General features: G+C 41.4%; 1 protein-coding gene across 1 annotated transcript in view; it reads left to right on the top strand.

Annotated features, from left to right (window-relative positions):
• Nucleotides 1-335: 335 nt before the first annotated feature.
• ATP1B3 (ATPase Na+/K+ transporting subunit beta 3) overlaps nt 336-21,858 on the top strand; it is a 44,238-nt gene continuing 22,715 nt past the window's right edge. The window contains exon 1 of the mRNA XM_037525862.2: nt 336-502. Within this exon, the coding sequence (XP_037381759.1) occupies nt 394-502 (109 nt within the window). The 5' untranslated portion in view covers nt 336-393. The remainder of the gene's footprint in view (nt 503-21,858) is intronic.

The raw sequence follows: 21,858 nt of genomic DNA, 5'->3' as shown, positions 1-21,858 counted from the left end.
ACGCCCTGTGCGGGCCCGGCGCCCGCCCCGCGGCACAGGCAGCCAGAGCGTGGCCCGCGGCCCGGCCCGCGGGCGGGGCCGGGGCGGGGCGTCCTCCGGGCAGGGGCCGCGCCGGGCGGCCGGCAGGAGGCGGTAACGGCGGCGGCGGCGCGGGCGCAGCGGCGCGGGGATTGGCTGCGGCGGGCGGAGACGTCAGGCTCCCGCGGCCAGAGCGGCCGCCCGGCCCGGCGCGGCGCAGTCGGCTGGAGTGAGCTTCGCGGCGAGGAGTCGCCCGCCGTCCTCCCGCCTCCCGCCGCTGCCGCCGAGCCCCGCCGCTAGAGCCGGGACGCGCCTCCGCGCTCCGCGCCGCCTCCACCCCCGCGGCCGCCGCTCCGCCGGCCGTCGACGCCCACCATGACGAAGAAAGAGAAGAAGTCCTTCAGCCAGAGCCTGGCCGAGTGGAAGCTCTTCATCTACAACCCGACCACCCGCGAGTTCCTGGGGCGCACCGCCAAGAGCTGGGGTGAGCGGACGGCCGTTGGGCCCGGAACCCGCCGCGAGCCTCGGGGCGCCGGGCGGGTTCGGACGGGAAAGGAGGCGCGGAGGCGACTCCCCGCGCGGGGGCCTCGGCGCCAGCCCAGCCTCCGGCGCCCTTCGCGGGTCGCGCCCGGGCCGGCGACGGCGGAGCCCGGCCCCATTCATTGACCGCCGGCGGCCCTCGGCTCGCTCTCGCGGCGGCGGGGCCGGCGGGCGGTCCCGGGCCGGCTCCTTCCTCCCGGCCCCGAGCGGGGCGCACGTGCTGCCCGGGCCTGCCGCCCCGAGCGGCGCCGGAAGCCGGGGACCCCCGCTGGAGCCGAGCCGGGGGCGTGCGGGGGCCCGGCGCTCGGGCCTCCTTTTGTACGGGGCGCGCCGACCGGTGGAGGCCCCGGCGGAGCGCGGGGCGGTTCGGGGAAGCCAGCCCCGGCCCCACGCCTGGGGAGAGGAAATTTCCACTCCCGCCGCTATCTTGTGACTCGTCCCCGCCGCCTCCCGGACCGGTCGGAGGAGTGAGGGCGAGAGTCGAGCGTGTGGGTGCGCGGGTGCGCGCGGGGAGCGGGTCACACAGGAGCACACGCGAGTATGCTCGTGAATTTGGGCAGTGGAAAGACCTTTTAAAAGGCTGATTCATCTCTGATTCCTTTTTAATGACCAAGATTTTCTTCCAAATTCACTCCTTTGGGGAGCGTAAATCCTGCCTGGACAGCAGTTCGTGTGTCTTTCCAGAACATGTGATGGTTGTATATGTTAATAGTTTTTCTCTGCAGAGTTCTTTGTTTTTAAAGAAATGTCTAAACCATCCATCAGTGTCGTGCTGCTGTAGGGTGTCTTTTTTTTTCTTCTTCTTCTTCCCGAGAAGTTAATGTCGTAATAAAGACTTGTGCTCTTGCTTGTTTTCATACTTAAGCAAACTCATTTTACTCTTCTCTGCCCTTTGAAAAATATTTTGTTAGTGAGTCTCAGCAGACCTTTTTTCCTGAATGCATACATTTCTAGAAGAAGTGTATTCTAGAGAGCTACTTGGGCATGACATGTTGAGAAGCAGGAATCGAGTAAATTAGCTATAACTCAGAAAACTTGCTGCTGACTGAAATCAGCTCCTCCAGACTGGAAAGGCTTCTTTAATTGCTATCACAAGCTAAAAGGGGCCTTGGAGGTTTTTTAGCCCAACCCCCACACTAAAGATAAGAAAAATGAGACCCAAAGAGGTTGTGATTTTCGCTGTTTGGAAAATTACATATTCCTTAGAGCCAAGAAAAGGACACTTTTCTCCTTTAACCCTAGTGCAGCAGTTGTATTCTTCCACAGATGCCATGCCTAACTTGCATGGTAATTACAATTTTTATTGAAATAACTGTCTTTGGGGGAAGCCCCCCAATAGTGTGGTAAGGAAATCTTGCATCCGGAGTTAAAAGGAAGGAAATGGTGAATGATCATTGGGTTTTAGAATGTACTAACTTTGCTGAAATCTTTAAGTGGTAGAGAGGGATTTTTTTGTTACTTTTTCCTTCCATTCTTCCGAGGTGCTTTCTCCTTTCCAATATTCACCTTTCTTATTGCAGGCGATGTCTCTTCTCTAAACTTTGTATTATATGATGGAGGGGTAGAGATTTTATTTGGTATACACATTTAAATAACTTGTGCATAAGTTTTCAAAATATAGGGCATTTATATGAAGATAGTACAAGTGAAGTTGGGTTTAGTTTTAGGATTAAGATAATATCCTTTTTCAAAAATAAAAGTAAATATTAACAAATAGTGAATTTCTGTTTACTATATGAATGATAATAAGAAACCCATGCACAATGCCTTAAGTCCCTGAAAATTATTAATGATCTTATGCAAATGTAAAGGCATCCCTCCAAGAATATGCTGTGTGGGGGAATGATTAAGTGGAAACTGAAATCCATACTTAAAAACTCTGGGTATCCGAGAGCATGAGGGTCTACTGAAGAATTCTCAGAAAGGCAATGTGTGGACTGTTTGATTTTATCACCCTGGAGATACTCACTATTAACATTCCAGTGTATATCTTTGGGGGCAGACTTAAGAATGTGTACAACTTTTATGGTGTGATCTCTTTGAATGTAATACAGATGAATTTAATGGAATATTGAATTTGGTAAAATTGCGGAGTCTGTTAGTATGTAGAGAAAGGACTTTCTACCCCAAAGATTTTGTAAAGACATTTGTTTAAGATGTTTTCTGTTTCGTTTTGTTTTTTCATTCAAGTCTTTAGTTCATTTGCCCCATTCAGTGTGGCGGTTCCTTACCAAGTACAGTAGACATAGTAATACCACATATTTAAAAAACAATTTTGTAGTTGATATTTGGGATAGAGTAAAAAATATTGCATGTTATATCACATTCCTATTTGAAACCTTTTCTGTATAGCTAATTGTATATTTGACTAATATCTTAAACTTGGTGGAACAATTTCAGAATGCTTACATTCATATATAATCACTTCGTTTGATTTTCACAACCTTCTAAAGCACACTAGCAATGGAAGCATACCTAGAATCCTTCTCAAACAATAAGGACACATTGGGAATAAGTAGTGTCATTTATGAAAACACAGGAGAAAGAAGACTTAGCACCCTGTGGCTGCAAATATTAAACTAAATGCATTAAATACAGTTAAAGTGAAAATACTGAACTAGATTATAGAGGCCATTTAGTGTTATTTCAACTCTAAGTAGTGGGGTCTTGTGTTTTAGTTGCGATTTTTAAAAATAATGAATAGTAAAAATATCAAAGTTTTTAATATTGAGTTTTTTCTAAGGAAAGACATTTCATGAAACCTCTATTATTCGTGTGTATACATGGATATACAGATATCCTAATGTAAAATGTATTTCTTAACTATGGTTCACAGCACGCCCCCCCCAAAAAAAAAAACTTAAAAGTCACTAATTTAGCCCAGTGTTTCACTTCATAGGTGAGAGCATGGAACCCTCTGTTGTGATTATCAAAATTCACTCACTTAGTGATAGAATCCTTGAGCCTTTAGACTCTCTCCAAGGTCTCATTGGAATTCATTATCTTGGAGTTATCTGTCAAATGCTTTTTAAATGAAACTAGTTGCTGATTTGCAAGCATCTACAGGATTCTGAACCAGCACCATTAATACCTAACATTTCATTCATGTTCCTTTTCTTCTAGCCTATGAAATGCATTTTCTTAGTCTCCTACTGGTGTTCTGCATCATACCTCAGTAAATACACTGCTTTGCAGCTCAGACTCCATCCTTGGGTGTCTGGCTGTAGAGGAGGAGGCAGGTGTATTTATTCTCCCAGTATCACATGATTTTGTAAGGGGCTTTTCTTTGTCCTGTGGAATGTGACATATTAAAAAAAACTTTACACAGGGCCTCCCTGGTGGCGCAGGCAGTTGAGCGCCGCACTGTGAGGCTGTCCGCAGCCTCTGCATCGCGGGTTCAATCCTGGCCAGCTGACCGGCAAGAATCTCACATGGTGAAGCAGATCTTGCCTGTCTCGCCCACTGCTCCCCTCAGCAGTGTATTTAGGTTCTTGTATACAAATAAATAAATCTTTAAAAAAAAAAAACAACTTCACACAAATGTGCACCTTTGGGAAAATAACAGAACTTGCCTGGCCCTTTGTGCCATCTGTAAATAAAGGTCTGGTGGGGTGGTCGTGCCATCACACAGCAGGAGACCATTTCCTGAACTGATGGTAGTGGAAGGACAGACAGGGGTAAGATTATGTTGTATTTCAGATACTACTGTAATTATGGTAGCTTGTGCTTTACTATTGTTAAAGAACACCCTTCTCCCACCCCCAAAATAATTTGATTCCTTTCAAATTGATTTTTGACTTTATAGAACTAAATTACATGTATTTAGAAGTTTAAAATTCCTGTCTTTATTACTTTTCCATGATTTTGCACTTTTCATTAAGGACTGATTGTAATGGAAAAACAACTTTGAAAGATAAAAGTATTTTTTTTAAAGATTTATTTATTTGTTTGTTTGTTTATACAAGAACCTGGGTATAGGCCAGATGTGCGGGAGGGTGAGAAGATTCACCAGAGACAGAGCAGGGAACAGAACAGGCAAACTGAAGAAATACACTGCTGAGGGGAGCAGCGGGCGTGCCAGGAGAGGTCTGCCTCGCCAAGATAAAAGTATTTTTTAATTAATGCGCTTATTACATTGATTTTTGACATAAATTGCCTGTAGTCTTTAACTGCTCACTGTTAATATTTGATAGTCTTTTTCCTGAGTGTAAAGAAAATGTTTTTAATGTATAAGCAAAATGTTAAAGCATACAGTTAGATACCAGATTTATCACTTAACGTTTAAGGAGAATGTTTCTTATTCCTCTGCCACCTTCTTAGAAGTTGATATATTGGGGGTGTTCGTGGCCATCTACCTCACCTCTGGGAACTGTCCATGCTTCCTGTAAGAATTTATTCTGGTGGCTTCCGTTACTGTCTCTGTTGGGGCTTCCAAATCTATCACTCGTCCACATTGCCTTTATATATTTATTTTTTTTAAACCAACTGTATAAATCTTCAGTTGGGTGTTTCATAGGCACTTGGAAATCTCCATTGTCCTCAGGAGCTCCTTAGCATAATGTAGCTACTCTTTATAATCTCACTGGTTTATTTCCCTCCTATCATCTGCTCTACCAAGCCACAGTTTTCTCCTACCCCCTTTGTCCCTATTTCCTCACGTATAAACCTCTTTCTTTACCTTGCTGTGTCTGCTCACTTGTCAACTAAGCTTGCTTGATAGCTAGTAAACATCTTTGAACCATTTCTTTGTCTTAGGCTGGAGTGATTAAATGCTCCTATGTATCCCATAATACCTTCTGTTCTTAAAGCATTTATGATTTTATACAGTGTTGTTGCTGCCCATTTACTACACTATAAACTTGTTTGTGTCTTACTCATCTCTGATTCCCTAACACCTAACCTGTTGCCTGGCAATAAGTAGGAATGAAATAAAAGTCATTTGAATGAATGAGCAGTATTATGAACTGTTCCCATGCAATTAGTCTTCTGCAACTTTGTTTTTAATGTCCTTCATGGCATTGGTGTGTCAGTATAAAAGTACCCCCAATGCTTGGGCATTTACCCCCTCCCCATTTTTTTGTGGTTGCAGCACTGATGGGTTTTCATAGAAGTTCAATCTTCAGCTGCAGCTTCGACTTTTCTCATTGGAGACTCATCTGAGTTTGTGAGACTCAACTGAGTTTGTGACACGCCTGGTTTATGCGTCTGGTTGGGATAACCAGGGTTATCATCCAGGTCTCCCACTTAATGCTATGTTGCACATTGCAGCTTTTTGGCTTTTTACACTGTTCTCATAGGAACCTTGTAAGGATTTTATCTCTTTTTAAACTTAGCTGCTCTCATATTTGATAGGTTATTGCTAACATTATTGAAAAGAATTCTCTAAATGGCCTCCCACACCTCTTTAAACTTTGTGACTCAGTCAGTGTTTGGCTCACGGGAAGGTATAACTTTGGAGCTCATCTTCACTTGAGGCACGGGGTACTTTTCTTTTGGTGTTTTCAAGCCCATTAAAAAAAAAAAGTGGCCCTTTATATATCCTTACCCCAGCACCCACTTTTAACCGTTCCTTTCTTTTTTCATTTGTCTGCTCTTCCTTCTCGTTTCCTAAATGCATAGTCTAGGTATTGTCTTTGGCCTTATTTTCGACCTTTTCAGGCAATCTCATAAAACAATTGCAAAAGTTACAAATTTTACTTCTTGTTTAACGTCTGTCTTAAATTTCATTTGTTTCCCATAAACTGGATAACACAAGGATTAGGTGTTTTAACTATATACCTCCAATCCTTAATCTCTACTGAAGTTCGGAGTTGCTGCTATATTTGCACCTTTTAAAAGCAGCATCTGTATTTTTTTTCTGGGCCTCCCTGGTGGTGCAAGGGGTTAAGTATCAGCACTATGAAGCTATCCTCAGCCACTACAGCACAAGTTCAATCCCCAGCCAGGGAGGTGACCCACAGACCTCTCCTGTCTTGCCTGCTGCTCTCCTCAGCAGTGTATTATTTAGTCAGTCTGCCTGTTATGTTCCCTGCTCTGTGTCTGGTGAATCCAGTCACACACACACACTCCCCCCCCCCCCGCATCTCTGGCCTGCACCCCAGATGTTGTATGCATAAATAAAATCTTTTTTAAAAAAAAATTTTCATCTTGGCTCTAAGCAACTGGCCCAGTAGTGCCAGATCTTCTACTACAGCATCTCTTGAATCTTCTTGTGACCCACACATTCACAACCACTACCACAGTTAATTCAGGAATTAATTTTCTGTGACCTGTAGACACCCCCCTCCCCCTCTAGCTTATAGAAACACATTCAGGGGGAGTGTGCTCATTTTTCCTTGCTTCATAACACTAACTACCCATTTCAAATGTCATATCACTTAACACTCCTACCCGTTCTATCCCTAGCATCTAGTAGTGCCTTTTCTTCTAAATTCTGATTTTAAAACATCAGATGAAGAGCTTTTGTAACTTTTTCAAAGTTGTTTCAAGTTTAAATAGACCATAAGACTTTCCAGCTTTGCTGCTTTGAGTGATGATGACTTTGGGAAAGGAAGACTTTTTACTCCTAATTGATTCCCAGGAAGATCCAAAGAATCACTTGAATCACTGTGACCTAAACCAGTATAAACTCACTGCAATCAAATTATTTCTAAAGCTGCAGCTTTGATCATAGTACTCTCTATATCCAAAATTGTTTAGATCCCTGCTGCTTTCAGAAGGTGTCAGTAAATTCCAAGCAGCTTGGCTATCTAGGCTTATATTCCATATTGGCTTATGGAAGTAAGTTTCCAACCTTATAATCTTTCATTTCCCACCTTACTCCTCATATTCCACATGTCATAACCAAATGAGTGTATCTGTGGCCCTGTGGTCTGGGGTACCCTGTTCATTCTCTGCTGCATAAATTCTTCCAAATTTCAGAGACCTAGGTTGAGTGCCATCTCTGCCATATGCCTTCTCTGATATGCTCAGGTAGCTATAATAAACACATTTATCTCTCATAACACCTAAAACTTTGTATCCTAAACTATAGTTTCATATGTATATAAAAAATATTTTTATATGTTTATATAGGTATTTACCTCCTACTAGCTGGATATTTTCACAGAGCATGATATATATCTGCATTTTATATCCCTACAGCATCTAGCACATAGTAAGCACTTAACTACTTTGATAAACAGTTGCCATTTAATCCATTTCAGCTTGTGGTATACCTATTTGTTGTGCTAACATTGAGAGTATATTGGGTTAATTGGGATATTTGTGCATAAAGGCATGCTTGCCTTAGCTCACTCTGATTCTGCTCCCTTAAGCTTCTGATTCATTTTGAATTTTCTAAATACATGAAAGTAAAATTAAACTGTGGACATAAATGTATTTTTACTTGATAGATCTTAAAAGTATACCAATAGGGGCCTCCCTGGTGGCGCAAAGGGTTAGGATACAACCTATGAAGCTGTCCGCAGCCTCTGCAACATGAGTTCGAACCCCTAGACGGCCAGGGAGCAACCCACATGGCGTAGCAGACCTCTCCTGTCTCGCCTCCTGCTCCCCTCAGCAGTGTACTTCGTTCATTCTGCCTGTTCTGTTCCCCACTCTGTCTCTGGTGAATCCTCTCACCCCAACCACCCCCCCCCCACACACACACACACAAACTCACACACACACCCCCTGCCTGTAGCCCAGCTCTTGTATGCATAAATAATCTTTAAAAAAAAAAAAAAGTATACCAGTAGACTGGGGAAATGACCAGGCTAGAACTCAGAATATAGACCTAAATTCTAGTTACACATACCCATCTAAGCTTAGATAACTCATTATCTAACTTAATATCATCAGATGAAATCTGGTATTTTCATTTCTGCTATAAGAGAAACTATGAGATTTAAATGTCACTTTGAAATGAAGAGGCTAATGTAAATACGCTTTAGAAAATGAGGCAGCAAACTGTCTTGTTTTCTTTTTTAAGGATTAGTTAACATTTTAGGTTTTGCAAGCCCATACTGTCCTGCTGTTGTTATAGCTTGAGAGTTGCCTTAAGCATATGTAAACTGAAGAGCTTAGCCATGTTTCATATTTCATTTACAAAATCTAGCAGCAGTCATGGTTTGCTGACATGCTCTAGAAGTTAGTAGTGGATGTTGACTCAAGAAACCTGAACCTGGTCTTTAATGAGAGTTGGACTGTCTCTTGCCTTTGTTCTTTTCATATAACAAAAGTAACACTATTGTTTTTTTTTTTTAAGATTTATTTATTTATACAAGAACCAGGTACAGGCCAGATGTGCGGGAAGGTGAGAGGATTCACCAGAGACAGAGCCGGGAACAGAACAGGCAGACTGACGAAATACACTGCTGAGGGAACAGCAGTGAGACAGGAGAGGTCTGATGCGCCATGTGGGTTTCTCCCTGGCCAGCCAGGATTGAACCCGTGCTGCAGAGGCAGCGGACAGCTTCACAGTGCGATGCTCAACCACCTGCGCCACCAGGGAAGCCTTACAATATAGGTGTAATAAGTTCACTGTCATCCTCAGCTTCTTCCCTGAGGAACTGTTAACGTAATGCTTATTAAAATCTAGCATTGCAGTATATCTGCTTTTGATGAAGGTTTGGCAGTTTCTTAAAATGTAAATATACACCTACCCCATACCCAGCAGTTGTACTTGTTTACCCAAGAAAAACAAAAACATCACGTCCACAAAAATACCTGTACACACGTAGAGTATCTCCAAACTGATAACAACCCAGGTGTCCATCAGCAGAATGGATAAACTAGTGGTTTGGAATTTGAATACTACTGAACAGTGAAAAGGAAAAAATTGCAGATACACAAAATATGGATAGATCTCAGAATTAGGCTGAGCAAAGAGAAAATACATATTATATGATTTCATTTATATATGAAATCTATAACAAGCAATACTTACTATGCTGGAAAAATATGTTTTTTCCAGAATGGTATTTTTGTCCCTAGAGTGGTAAACTTGGGGAGGACAATGAAAGAACTTTATGGTAATGTTCTGTATCTTTATAGGGGTTGGTAATGGTACATTGGAAATGTGTGTATTTCACTGAATGTAATTTTTTCCCTTCAAATTTTATTGATATACATGCTGAAGTGTTGAGGGGTAAAGTGTACTGACACCTGCAATGGGAAATACATTAATAAGCTAGATGGTGAATCATATAGAACATTACCTATGGAATCTAGGTGGGTTTTCAAATATACACTTTTCTGCATTTATAAATATTCCCAATTGAATGTTGGACAAAGAAGAATGTGTGAATACATTGATGTTTCTCTTGATTGCCTTCTACCAATATGGAGTCTTTCCTGTGAATAATGATAGTTTTTCAGTTTTCCTTCCAGTTCTTTTTCAGTGCATTCATATATGTATGTATGTGCACATTTGTGTGTACGTATATATGTGGTTAGTAACAGAAATGTATATCCTTTTACTCACTTTGTCTTAACTATGTTTACATGTCAGTAATAAATTTCTCATTCTGTTGAATCATTGCCTCATTTTCCATAGTATAGAGATAATACATCCAATATGTGTGTGTATATATATTTTTCTTTATAAATATATATATATGTTTCTTTGTGATGAAATTTATTTTCAACTTTTCTCTTAAAAATTGTTGAGTGGGGACCTCCCTGGTGGCACAGGGGTTAAAGTCTCATTACTATCAAGCTATTGGCAGCCACTGCAGCATGATTTCGATCCCCAGCCAGGGAGCTTCTGCACATGGCACAGCAGACCTCTCCTATTTCACCCGCTGCTCCCCTCAGCAGTGTATTTCAGTAGGTCCACCTCTTCTGTTCCCCACTCTGTCTCTGGTGAATCTTCTCACCCACCGCACCTCTTGTGTGCATAAATAAATAAAATAAATCTTTAAAAAAAAAATTGTTGAATGGGCACATGATGACCTCTCACCTCCAGCTTGCTGCTCCTCTTAGCAGTGTATTTCATAAATCTTTCTTGTTCAAAAAAAAATTGCTGAATGCATGTGTGAACTGTATTTATCTAGGGTGGATACTGAGAAAAGGTATTGCCAGTTTATAGTATATGCTTATTTTTATTAATAGATTGCCCTCCAGGGGCCTACTTGGTGGCCTAGGAGTTAAGCCTCAGTGCTGTCACTCCTACAGCCTGAGTTTGATCCCCAGCCAGGGGGCTAACTCACATATGGCACAGCAGACCTCTCCTGTCTTGCCCACTGCTCCCCTCAGCAGTGTATTTCAGTCAAGTCTGCCTGTTCTGCTTCCCACTCTGTCTCTGGTGAATCCTTTCCCCATCCCTCCCCAGCCCACACTTCCCAGTTCTTCTACACAAAAATAAAAAAAGATTTCCCCCCAAAACCTGTACCAATTTATATTCCCATCAGCAGTGGGTGACAGTGCCTGATACCTTCAACTTTCTGATAGGATTATTATTTATTATGATGTTATTATCGCTTTTTAAAAATTTTTGCCAGTTCGATGAGATGCATCTGGTTAAATTTTCAATTTCTCAGATAATTGCAACTGAACTTATTTTTGCATTTGCTCCGTTTCCAGTTCTTTATAGTAACTTGCTCATATATTTGCTTTTTTATCTCAAAAATTGTACTTGTTTTTAATTAACATACCAAATTTAACAATCTCCCATGGGGGGTTCCTAATCACTTAACCCAAAATATATTGAACAGTCAGTCCATTTCTTCATGGATTTGAATGGCCACTTTGTTACAGGCAAAAATCCATTTTATATGGATTCTTTCTTGGATATTGTGTTCCGTTTGTATCTCTAGTCCTGTGTCCTCATCACACTAAAATATATAAGTTAAATATAAAGAATAGAATAAAATGTGGGAGGGGCCTTCCTGCTGGCACAGGGGGTTAAGTCTCAGCACTGTGAAGCTATCAGCAGCCACTACAGGATGAGTTCCATCCCAGCCAGGGAGCTGACCCATATGGCCCAGTAGACCTCTCCTGTCCCATCTGCTGCTCCCCTCAGCACTGTATTTCGTAGATCCACCTTTTCTGTGCCCCACAATGTCTCTCACTCTCACTCCCCCTGACACCTCCCCCCCACCCCCGCACCTCCAGCGTATACCTCAGCTTTTGTATGCATGCATAAATAAATTTTTTTTAATATTTAAAATAAAATATGGGAAGTTTGTGAATGTACTGTCTATTCAGTTTTGGTATTTGTATAGTGCATGCCTAATAAAAACCATTTAGGTGGGCCTCCCCTGGTGGCGCAGCGGTTGAGCGCTGGGCTGCGAGGCTGCCCGCAGCCTCTGCAGCGCCGGTTCCTTCCTCGGCCAACGGCGAGGGTCCCACAAAAAAAAAAAAAAATTCAGGTAACTTATGGAGTATACAAAAAGTAGTTTATGTACAGAAAAAGAATATTCCTTGAAAATGATTGGTTAGGGGATTGATTAGAAAAATGATGTAGTTGAAGTCATTTAGACAAATTGCCTCTTATTTTTAAAGATTTATTTATTTATTGCCCAAAAATAGATGACTGGATCAAGAAGATGTGGTACATATATACCATGGAATATTACTCAGCATTCAAAAAAGATAAACACATGCAATTTGCAGCAACATGGATGGCGCTGGAAGGGATCATGCTCAGCGAAATAAGCCAGAAAGAAAAAGAAAAATACCAGATGGTCTCACTCATAGCAGGAATCTAGAAAACTTAAATAAGGGACCAGGAAAATGAATAACTATAAGAAAGTGAAAATCAAAATCAACAAAAATCTATGAACCAGAGACACTTTTGGGGGGTGGGTGGAGGGAGGGGAGGGATTGGGGTCAAAATGGGGGGGTTGAAATTGTATGGGGAATATAAAAATAAAATTTATTATTAAAAAAAAAGATTTATTTATGCATACAGGAACTGGGGTACAGGCCAGAGGTGCGGGGATGAGTGGTGAGAGGATTCACCAGAGACGGAGGTGGGAGCAGAACAGGCAGACTGATTGAAGTACCCTGCAGAGGGGAGCAGCGGGTGAGACAGGAGAGGTCTGCCTCAGCATGTGGGTTGCTCCCTGACCGGCTGGGATCAAACTCTTGCTGCAGAGCTGCGGATTGCTTCATAGTGCTGTGCTTAACCCCTTGTGCCACGAGGGAGGCCCCAAATTGCCTCTTTTAGAGGTAGAGCTCTGATTTACTTTTTGTAAACACTGATTTGAAGGTATTTATTTTCCTAAAAAAATTTTTTCAAATTTATTTGAAAACTGATTTTATTGGTCAAACTTAAATGATTTTGTAAGTCATACATGATTTGAGTTAGTGCATGTAAGACTGAATTTTCTTTGTTCTGCTTGGACTACATTATTTAAATTTTGATTTAATATATTCACTTTGATTTTAGAGAATGTAGCCTCAATTTTTTAAGTTATTTTTAATTTTATTTATTTATTGGTAATTTAAGCCATGGTCTTTTTGGAGAAAATGGCCCAAGTTTGTAAAGACTATATTTTCTGGGGCCTCCCTGGGTGGCGCAAGGGGTTAAATCGCAGCCACTGCAGCACCAGTTCCATCGAACCCACTCCCAACACCCAGCCCCCACCAGAGAGCTGACCCACATGGCCTCAGCGGACCTCTCCTGTCTTGCCCACTGCTCCCCTCAGCAGTGTATTTCAGTCAATCCACCTGTTCTGCTCCCCACTCTGTTTCTGGTGAATCCTCATGATCCCCCCCCCCCCCGCACTTCTGGCATGTACCCAAGTTCTTGTATGCAAAAATAAATAATGCTTTGGGCCTCCCCGGTGGTGCAGTGGTTGAGCGCCAGGTTGCGAAGCTGCCCGCAGCCTCTGCAGTGCCTGTTCAATCCCCGGCTGCTCCCCAGCCACCGGAGGAGGGTCCCGCATGGCGCGCAGACCTCTCCTGTCTTCCGCTGCTCCCCTCAGCAGTGTGCTTTGGTCCTTCTTACTGCTCTGCTCCCCGCTCTGGTGAATTCTCTCACCCTCCCGCGCTTCTGACTGTACCCAGTGCTTGTATAAATAAATAAATAAATAAACAAATAAATAAATAAATAAATAAATCTTTAGGGAAAAAATAAAAATAAATAATGCTTTAAAAAAAAGAATATATTTTCTGGTGACTGCAAAGTTCTACATATATTAGATAATGGTTGTGTTTTTAAAATACTGCTCTTGTTATTGTTTACTCAATTTTTTTTAAAGGTTTTATACAAGAAACAGGGTACAGGCCAGAGGCGCAGGAGGGTGAAAGGATTCACCAGAGACAGAGTGGGGAGCAGAACAGGCAGAAGGACCAAAATACACTGCTGAGGGGAGCAGCAGGCGAGACAGGAGAGGTTTGCCAGGCCATGTGGGAATCGCCCTGGCTGGCTGGGAATCGAACCCGCGCTGCAGAGGCTGTGGACAGCTTCACAGTACTGAGCTCACCCACTGCGCCACCAGGAAGGCCCCACAATTTGTATTTTTTGTGTTTTAATTTACTTTTTATTAATACAAAATATCTTCACCCTGTTAATGCTTCTTCACTTGAATTCTTATTTGCTCATAGTAATAATACCACATTTACGTTTCCTTCTGTTAGCCAAGGTCTACTTTATTCTCAACCATTATGTGTTGAAAGTGTGTTTTTCCTTCTATAAATTGTATTCAGTAAAAAAAAAAAAATCAGTTGGGTTTTTGGTAAGATTTATTTTATTTCTTTATTTATGCATACAAGAACTGGGGTGTAGGCCAGAGGTGCAAGCATGAGAGAATTCACCAGAGACGAGAGTGGGGAGCAGAACAGGCGTATCTACTGAAATACACTGCTGCGGGGAACAGCGGGCGAGACAGGAGAGGTCTGCTGTACCATGTGGTTCATTTCCCTGGCCCGGATCAAACTGGTGCTGCAGTGGCTGGAGATAGCTTGATAAAGCACTGAGCCTTAACCCCTTGCACCACCAGGGAGAACCCTCAGTTCAGTTAGATTTTTTAACCCCACTTTGACAATGTCTTTTATTTATAATTCATTACTATTAAGTTATTCCTGCCATATTGTTAAACAATTTTTTTTTACTTTTTATAAAATACAAACTAATAGTAGTAGAAGGAGATTATTGACTGCCTAGTGACTGCTGTGTGGAGTGCACAGGGGCACAAGGACCCTTCTTCAAGCAATCTAATGCTCTGTCTTTAGTGTAGTTGTGGTTTCTCGGGGTATCTGACCGCCAAACTCATTGGGATTGTGCATTCGAAGTCAATAAAAGTTGTCATATGTAAATTTTTCTCAGATCTAATATGAGAAAGAAATTACAACCAACACTTGTTTAGATGCTACCAGTAAGTCTTTTTTTTTTTTTTTTAGATTTATTTATTTATTTATTTATTTATTTATTTATTTATTTATTAATTATACGAGCACTGGGTACAGTCAGAAGCGCAGGAGGGTGAGAGAACTCACCAGAGCCAGAGCAGGGAGCAGAGGGCGGCAGGAGAGGTCTGCGCGCCATGTGGGACCCTCCTCCGGTGACCGGGGAGCAGCCGGGGATTGAACCGGCGCTGCAGAGGCTGCGGGCAGCTTCGCAACCCGGCGCTCAACTGCTGCGCCACCAGGGAGACCCTCTACCAGTAAGTCTTAATGGGCATCTTTTCTCACCATTGTTCTGCATTTTTCCTCTGCCATAGATTCTTCAAGAAAACTTTAAAATATGAAAAAATTATATACATTTGTACTAATTTTTTTATGATTTGGTCTGTGAGCTTTGTCCTTTTTTTTTTTCCAATTAAATGTAAGTTTTTCTTGGGGAAAACATAAAAAGGAGATTAAGACAGTAAGTAGTTAAAATCCAAATTGTCTTTGATTACATCCCCAATCCCTACCTTCCTTTTTTAGAAGTAACCACTATTTATGAATTTGGTTTCTAAGTTTCTGGTCCTTTGACAATACTATGTATTTATAGATTTCTAGAATTCTGTAATTCTTGAATGTTTTAAATTTAAGCATGTTGTATGTATCATTTTGAGGTCACTTTCTGCCCCCAACACACACTGTATTTTACTTCTTTTTTAAACTATTATTTATAATTTTCTATCACACAGTTTATTTCTCCTTTGTTTTGTTTGAGGACATTTAGGTTGTTAGCAATCTTTTAGGTTTTTTTTTAAATTGGTGGTGGTGTTTTGTTTGTTTTTTCTGATACACTTCAAGTTTCTTTGTAATGAATAACCAGCAGTTCATTCCAGTAGAATTTTGAGGGTGGTGGATTGAGTCCTTGTTTTTTTTGTTTTGTTTTGTTTTTTTGAATGCTCTTTTAGTCCATGATCATTTTTACTCAGCTTGAAATATATTACATTTTGGGCTAGTGTGAGATCCGTTATCATCATAATTTCTACCTCAAGTAACCTGACTATCTTTTTAGAAATTTTCTCATTTTTGGTTTTCAGAAATTTCACTTTCAGAAATTTCAGAAATCGAACTCCTGTGTCTAAGGTATAGTAGATTCCACAAGCTTTGTTATTTCTTTGTACTTTCTTCCCCCTCCTCCCGTTTCTGATCTAATTCCTATTAGATTTGTTGATATACTGGCTTTGTCCCCTTTGTCTCAACAATTTTCACTTTCCTCCTCTTTTTGCCCTGTGTTGTATAGATCACTTTGGATTGATCTTTCAGCTCTCTGAAATTTTCTTTACCTTGGCCAGTTCTCTGGGTTAACCCTTCTAAGTTTCGTTTTTTCAGCACCTTCATTGAAGGGTAATTGACACAGTATTTAAAGGGTACATCTTGAATTTCGACATATACACATATGTGCATGTACATACTATACTCATGAAAACTATCATCTAATCAGGATAATGAGCCAATTTATAACCCCCTAGATTTTCTCTTGCCCCTTTGTAATCCAGCTCTCTCTTCCAGCCTCCCCAGTCTTTAAGCAAAAATAGATCTGCTTTTTGACACATTAGTTTGTATTTTCTGAAAAGTTAAATACATGAAATCATACAGTGTATACTCTTGGGAATGGCTTGTTTTATTCAGCATAATTACTTTGAGAAATAGTTCATGAGTAGTGTTCTCTGTTATCTATTCCAGACTTTGTTCATATGTTGACATGCACTTGGGTCATATGCTGTTTCAGTGATTACAGAACTGAATATTTATAAACCTTATCTATGAATATTTATAAACCTTATCTTCTGTGAATATGTGCTTTTTTTGTTTGTTTTTTGGTCAAATATCTAGGAATGAATTGGCTAAACCCCAGCATAGATACAGGTTGCTTACTTTAAAAAATGTCAGACTGTTTTCCAAAATACGGGGTTTTTTGTACATTCCCACTAGAAGTGTACAAGTTTGTACTCTTCTTTGGGGCCATTACTTGGTATAATCAAGTTTTTTAATTTCCCACACTCACTAGAGCGTGTATTGGTAGGTAGCTCATTGTGGTTTTGATTTGCCCTTCCCTGATGACTGAGGATGTTGAGCAGCTTTCCGTGAACTTATATTTGCATTCTTTACATCTTTGGGGAAGATTCTGTTCGAATTTTTTTACCCGTTTTTTAAAAATGTATTTTGTTGTAAGAGTCCTTCTTTATATATTCTAGATGCTAGTAAGTCCTTTATTGGTTACATGTTTTGCAAGCATTTCTCCCAATCTTTGGTTTGCTTTAAGTGTCTGAATTTTTCTTTAGCTTGATAAACTGCTGTTTTAGAGTTACTCTTGCCACCACCTTTGTATTTTAATCATATTTGTTCCTGCCCCCTCACTGTTTGTCGTTGATTACTTTCTTTTAAAGATTTATTTATTTATGCATACAAGAACTGGGGGTGCGGGTGAGAGGACTCACCAGAGACAGAGTGGGGAACAGAACAGGTGGACTGACCTAAATACACTGCTGAGGGGAGCATTAGGTGAGACAGGAGAGGTTTGCTGTGCCATGTTGGGTAGCTCCCTGGCCAGCCAGGGATCGAACTTCTGCCACAGATAGCCTCACAGTGCTGTGCTTATTAACCCCTTGTGCCACCAGGGAGGCCCTCTTTATTATTAAACTCTCCCACCATAGCATACAGGGATGTGTACATAGCATATGTAGCCAAGAGAGTTGGTTGAGGTGCGGAGACTCCTTTATGTTTTTGCCAACCCACCCACAACTTTGTCCAGATTTTCAGCCCTAGCACCCATGTGCCCTGCTCTTGTGTCAGGGTAGATCAGTATCTAGTACTGTTAGTAGTTGCCTGGAGCAGGAAATGTGTGCATTGTAGGTTGGAGCAAAGTTATGCTCACTTAACTGTTCCTGCAGTGGAATTATCTAGACTTTGACCTAGCATTACCTCCTGTTCTCTATCTTTGGTGAGCTAATTCATTTATTTCTGAGAGACTTATTGTTGTGAAGTCTCTTTCCTTCCTCCTCCTGCTAGAGGGGGTGGATTCTTTTTCCTTTTTTTTAAACATCTGGCACTTGATGTCTTTAATTCTTCACACAGAGGCCTCCCTGGTGGCATATTGGTTAAGTCTCAGCACTTTGAAGCTATCCACAGCAGCACAAGTTCAAGCCCGGGCCAGGGAGGTGACCTACATTGCACAGCAGACTTTATCTGTCTTCACCTGCTGTCCGCACAGCAGTGTATTTCAGTAGATCCGCCTATTCTACTCCCCTCTCTTTCTCTAGTGAATCCTCTCTGGCCTGCACCCCAGCTCTTTTATGCATAAATAAATCTTCAAAAAAAAATTCTTCACACAACTGTCACTCTGAAACAGGACTCTTGAAGAGAAGAAACAAATTTTATTGTATGGAAATATTTAGCACCCAGAAATTTCTGTCATTCTCTATTAACAGGATGCTTGAACGATATATTTTTCAGAGAATAGGAATTTTAACTATACAAGGTAACAGTCTCAGATTTCCAAGGAGTACAGGCCAGATAAGGTACCACATGGAGAGGTAGTCCTCTGGATGTTTTTCCTACTGGTAGGTTAATCTTAGACAGGTTTTTAAGTGTTGTTTAATCTTTATATTCCTGTAATTTTAATAAATATATAAAATGAGTTTGTTTATACATATACCTTTTATTATAAAATGCAGTATGTTCAGGCCTCCCTGGTGGCACAAGGGATTAAGCACAGCACTGTGCAGCTATCAGTAGCCACTGCAGCACGAGTTTGATTTCCCCACCAACCAGGGAGCTGCCCACATGGTGCTGCAGACCTCTCATGTCTCACTCGCTGCTCCCCTCAGCAGTGTATTTCATCAGTCTGCCTGTTCTGTTCCCTGCTCTGTCTCTGGTGAATACACACACACACACACACTTCTGGCCTATACCCCAGTTCTTGTATGTATAAATAAATAACTCTTTAAATTAAAAAAATGGCAGTATATTCTCAGTAATTTCAGAAAATTTGCTTTTTGAATGGGGAAAGACTTTTTTTTAAACAAATAGTACTGGGACAACTAGATATCCACATGCAAAACAATGAAGCCGAACTCCTTTCTCACACCATGTACAAAAGTTCACTCAAAGTGGAACAAAGATCCAAACCTAAGAGCTTAAAACTATAAAATTCTTAGAAGAAAATATAGGTTCAAGTCTTCAAAAAGATCTTAATATACAGTTCTCCCAAGAGAAACAAAGATCAATAAGCTCATGAAAAGATGTTCAACATCATTAGCCATTAGGGAAATGTAAATTTGACCCACAATGAAATACTACATCCCACCCTCTAGGATGGCTGTATGAAAAGACAATAAGAAATGTTGATGAGGCTGTGGGGAAATTGGAACCCTGCTGGTGGGAATGTAGAACGCTACAGCTGCTTTGGAAAATAGTCTGGCAGTTACTCAAAAGGCTAAACATAAGAGCTACCATATCATCTAACAGTTCTACCCACAGGTAAATGGAATGTAAATTATGCCTCACTGAGTCATTTTTAAAAATTCAAACATACAAAGGATTTTAAACTTTCTTTTCTTTTTAAAAATTATACTTGCCCCTGCTTTAAATTTTTAAAAACTAAACAGTGCAAGATTTATCCAAGGAGAAGTAGTTTGTGATCATCAAAATTCATTGAGGAGAGGACATTATTTTCTGGTTCCTCAGATAACTAGAAGTTTGCAGTAGTAGTGCATCAGGTCACAGGGTCTCAAAAATGTCGAGTTGGCTGTGCATGTCCAGTCTTTGATGAAGCCTAATGAAGCCTCCTGTTTCCAGATTATGTGTGCTGGTGTTATAAGTAATTTTTATTTGTCCCAGGTTTCTGGCACAGAGCCAAAAATACCAGGTGGAATTTCCTGAGTGATGGTAGGAGCACCTTTTTTATGCTAATGCAGTGCTTTTGGTAAGACCCTAGATGTTTCTTCGACATGGGGCCTTTTTCCCCAGAAAGACCAGACCTGTTATTAGAGTGTAGGGAGATTGGGTTCATTCACATGGCCAGTGATTTGATCAATCATACCCACTTAATGAAACCGCTATAAAGACTCTGGGCACCAGTTTAGTAGAGCTTCCATGTTGAATACCACATTGATGTGCTGGAAGGGTGATATGCCCTGACACTGGTGAGGAGGGGACAGACACAGGGACCTACTTTTCCCCCCAAACCCCCAACCTCCTAGATAATAAATTACAGTCCTTCTGTAGTGCTTTCCCGAGCTCCACAAATAATTCTAATAAATCATCAAACTAGGGGGCAATGGGAATTTCAAAGATTGGTAACCAGTTGTTCTCAAGTTTGGGTGGCATCTGAAGTGAGCATATTCTTGTGGCGGACTGATTCCTGAACTAATTGGAGTCTTCTTGTTCAAGGGTTGATGTGTAGAACTGAATTATTAGATACCCATTTGAGGTTGAAAAGTTAACTAGATAAAACCATTTATTCCTGCTTAGTTTCACTTGTAGAATTCATATGTTAGACCTTAATGTTAAAACAGTTTTCTGATAGTAAAGCGCAGTTGAGTAGGTTAAACATTAAACCTTAGGTTTAGGGCCTTCTCTGGTAGCCTAGGAGTTAAGTCTCAGTGCTACCACCACTGTGGCCTTAGTTGGATTCCTAGTCACATATGGTGCAGGAGACCTCTTGGTCTCTCCTGTTCTGCTCCTCACTCTGTCTATGTGAATCCTCTCACCCCCTCACCTCTGGCCTACACCCCAGATATTCTACCAAAAAAAATAAATAAATCTTAAGTTTAGCCTTAAGGGCTGGTTGCAGTATCGTTGCAAAAATGTTTCTAGAGGGCTGGGTCCCTGGTAGCTGGCGCAAGGGGTTAAATCTCAGCACAATGAAGTTAGCAGCAGCTGTAGCTCCCCTGCCAGGGAGCTGAGCCACATGGTTCATCATACCTCTCCTGTCTCATCTGATGCTCCCCTCAGCAGTTTATTTCAGTAGATCTGCCTGTTCTGCTCCCCACTCTGTCTCTAGTGAATCCTCTCAAGCCCTCCCCCCCATACACACACACCACACCCACCCACCCCGCCTATACACCAGTGATTAGATGCATAAATTAAAATATTTTTTTTAAAAAAGTTTCTAGATTGTTTTTGTGTCATCAAATAAATCTCCTGGCTTTTATCTTGCTTTCTGTAACATGAATAATGTTTTGGTTTTTTTTTTTTTTTTTTTTTTTTTTTTTTTTTTTTTTTCCCAGATGGGAGTAGATTAAGGATACTAGGGAGCAGGAAAGTGGTCAGGCAGTATATAAGCCAAGTCTTGATTCTAGCATAGCCCCTGCTGCACTGCCTGCAGCAGCACCTATTATACCAGAGTCCCATCACCAAAAATGAGAGTGGGAAGGGATTTTAAAATAGGGACTCCTCAGGCCTCCCCCATGGCGCAGCGGTTGAGTGCTGGCTTGCGAACCTGCCCCCAGCCTCTGCAGCACCGGTTTGATCCCCGGCTGCTCCCCGGCCACTGGAGGAGGGTCCTACTTGGCGCGCAGACCTCTCCTGGGGCCCACTGCTCCCCTCAACGGTGTACTTTGGTCCTTCTACCTGCTCTGCTCCCTGCTCTGGCTCTGGTGAGTTCTCTTACCCTCCCGTGCTTCTGACTGTACCCAGTGCTTGTATAAATAAATAAATAAATCTTAAAAAATAAAATAAAATAGGGACTCCTCAAGGAAGAGAAATGAAGAAAGTGGAGGTGGGTCAATTGCTGTTAGGGTGGGCGAAAGTTTTTAGTCACTTGACAGTTCCTCTGTTGTGTGCCCTTCAATCTCAGCGTGGAAGTATAATACGAAGTAGCAGTTGTTGTGCTTCTATGACAATGTGATCATGCAGAATTGCCAATTATAGCATTAAACTTTTTCCAGAGTAATTATTTTGAGTGTCTTTTGGTAATTTTGTTGA

This window comes from Talpa occidentalis, unplaced genomic scaffold, assembly GCF_014898055.3.
Source record: "Talpa occidentalis isolate TD23 unplaced genomic scaffold, MPIMG_talOcc4v2.1 talOcc4.4, whole genome shotgun sequence".
Taxonomy (NCBI): Eukaryota; Metazoa; Chordata; class Mammalia; order Eulipotyphla; family Talpidae; genus Talpa; species Talpa occidentalis.
The sequence above is the reverse complement of the archived record's forward strand: the minus strand, read 5'-3'. Positions and strand labels throughout refer to the sequence as shown.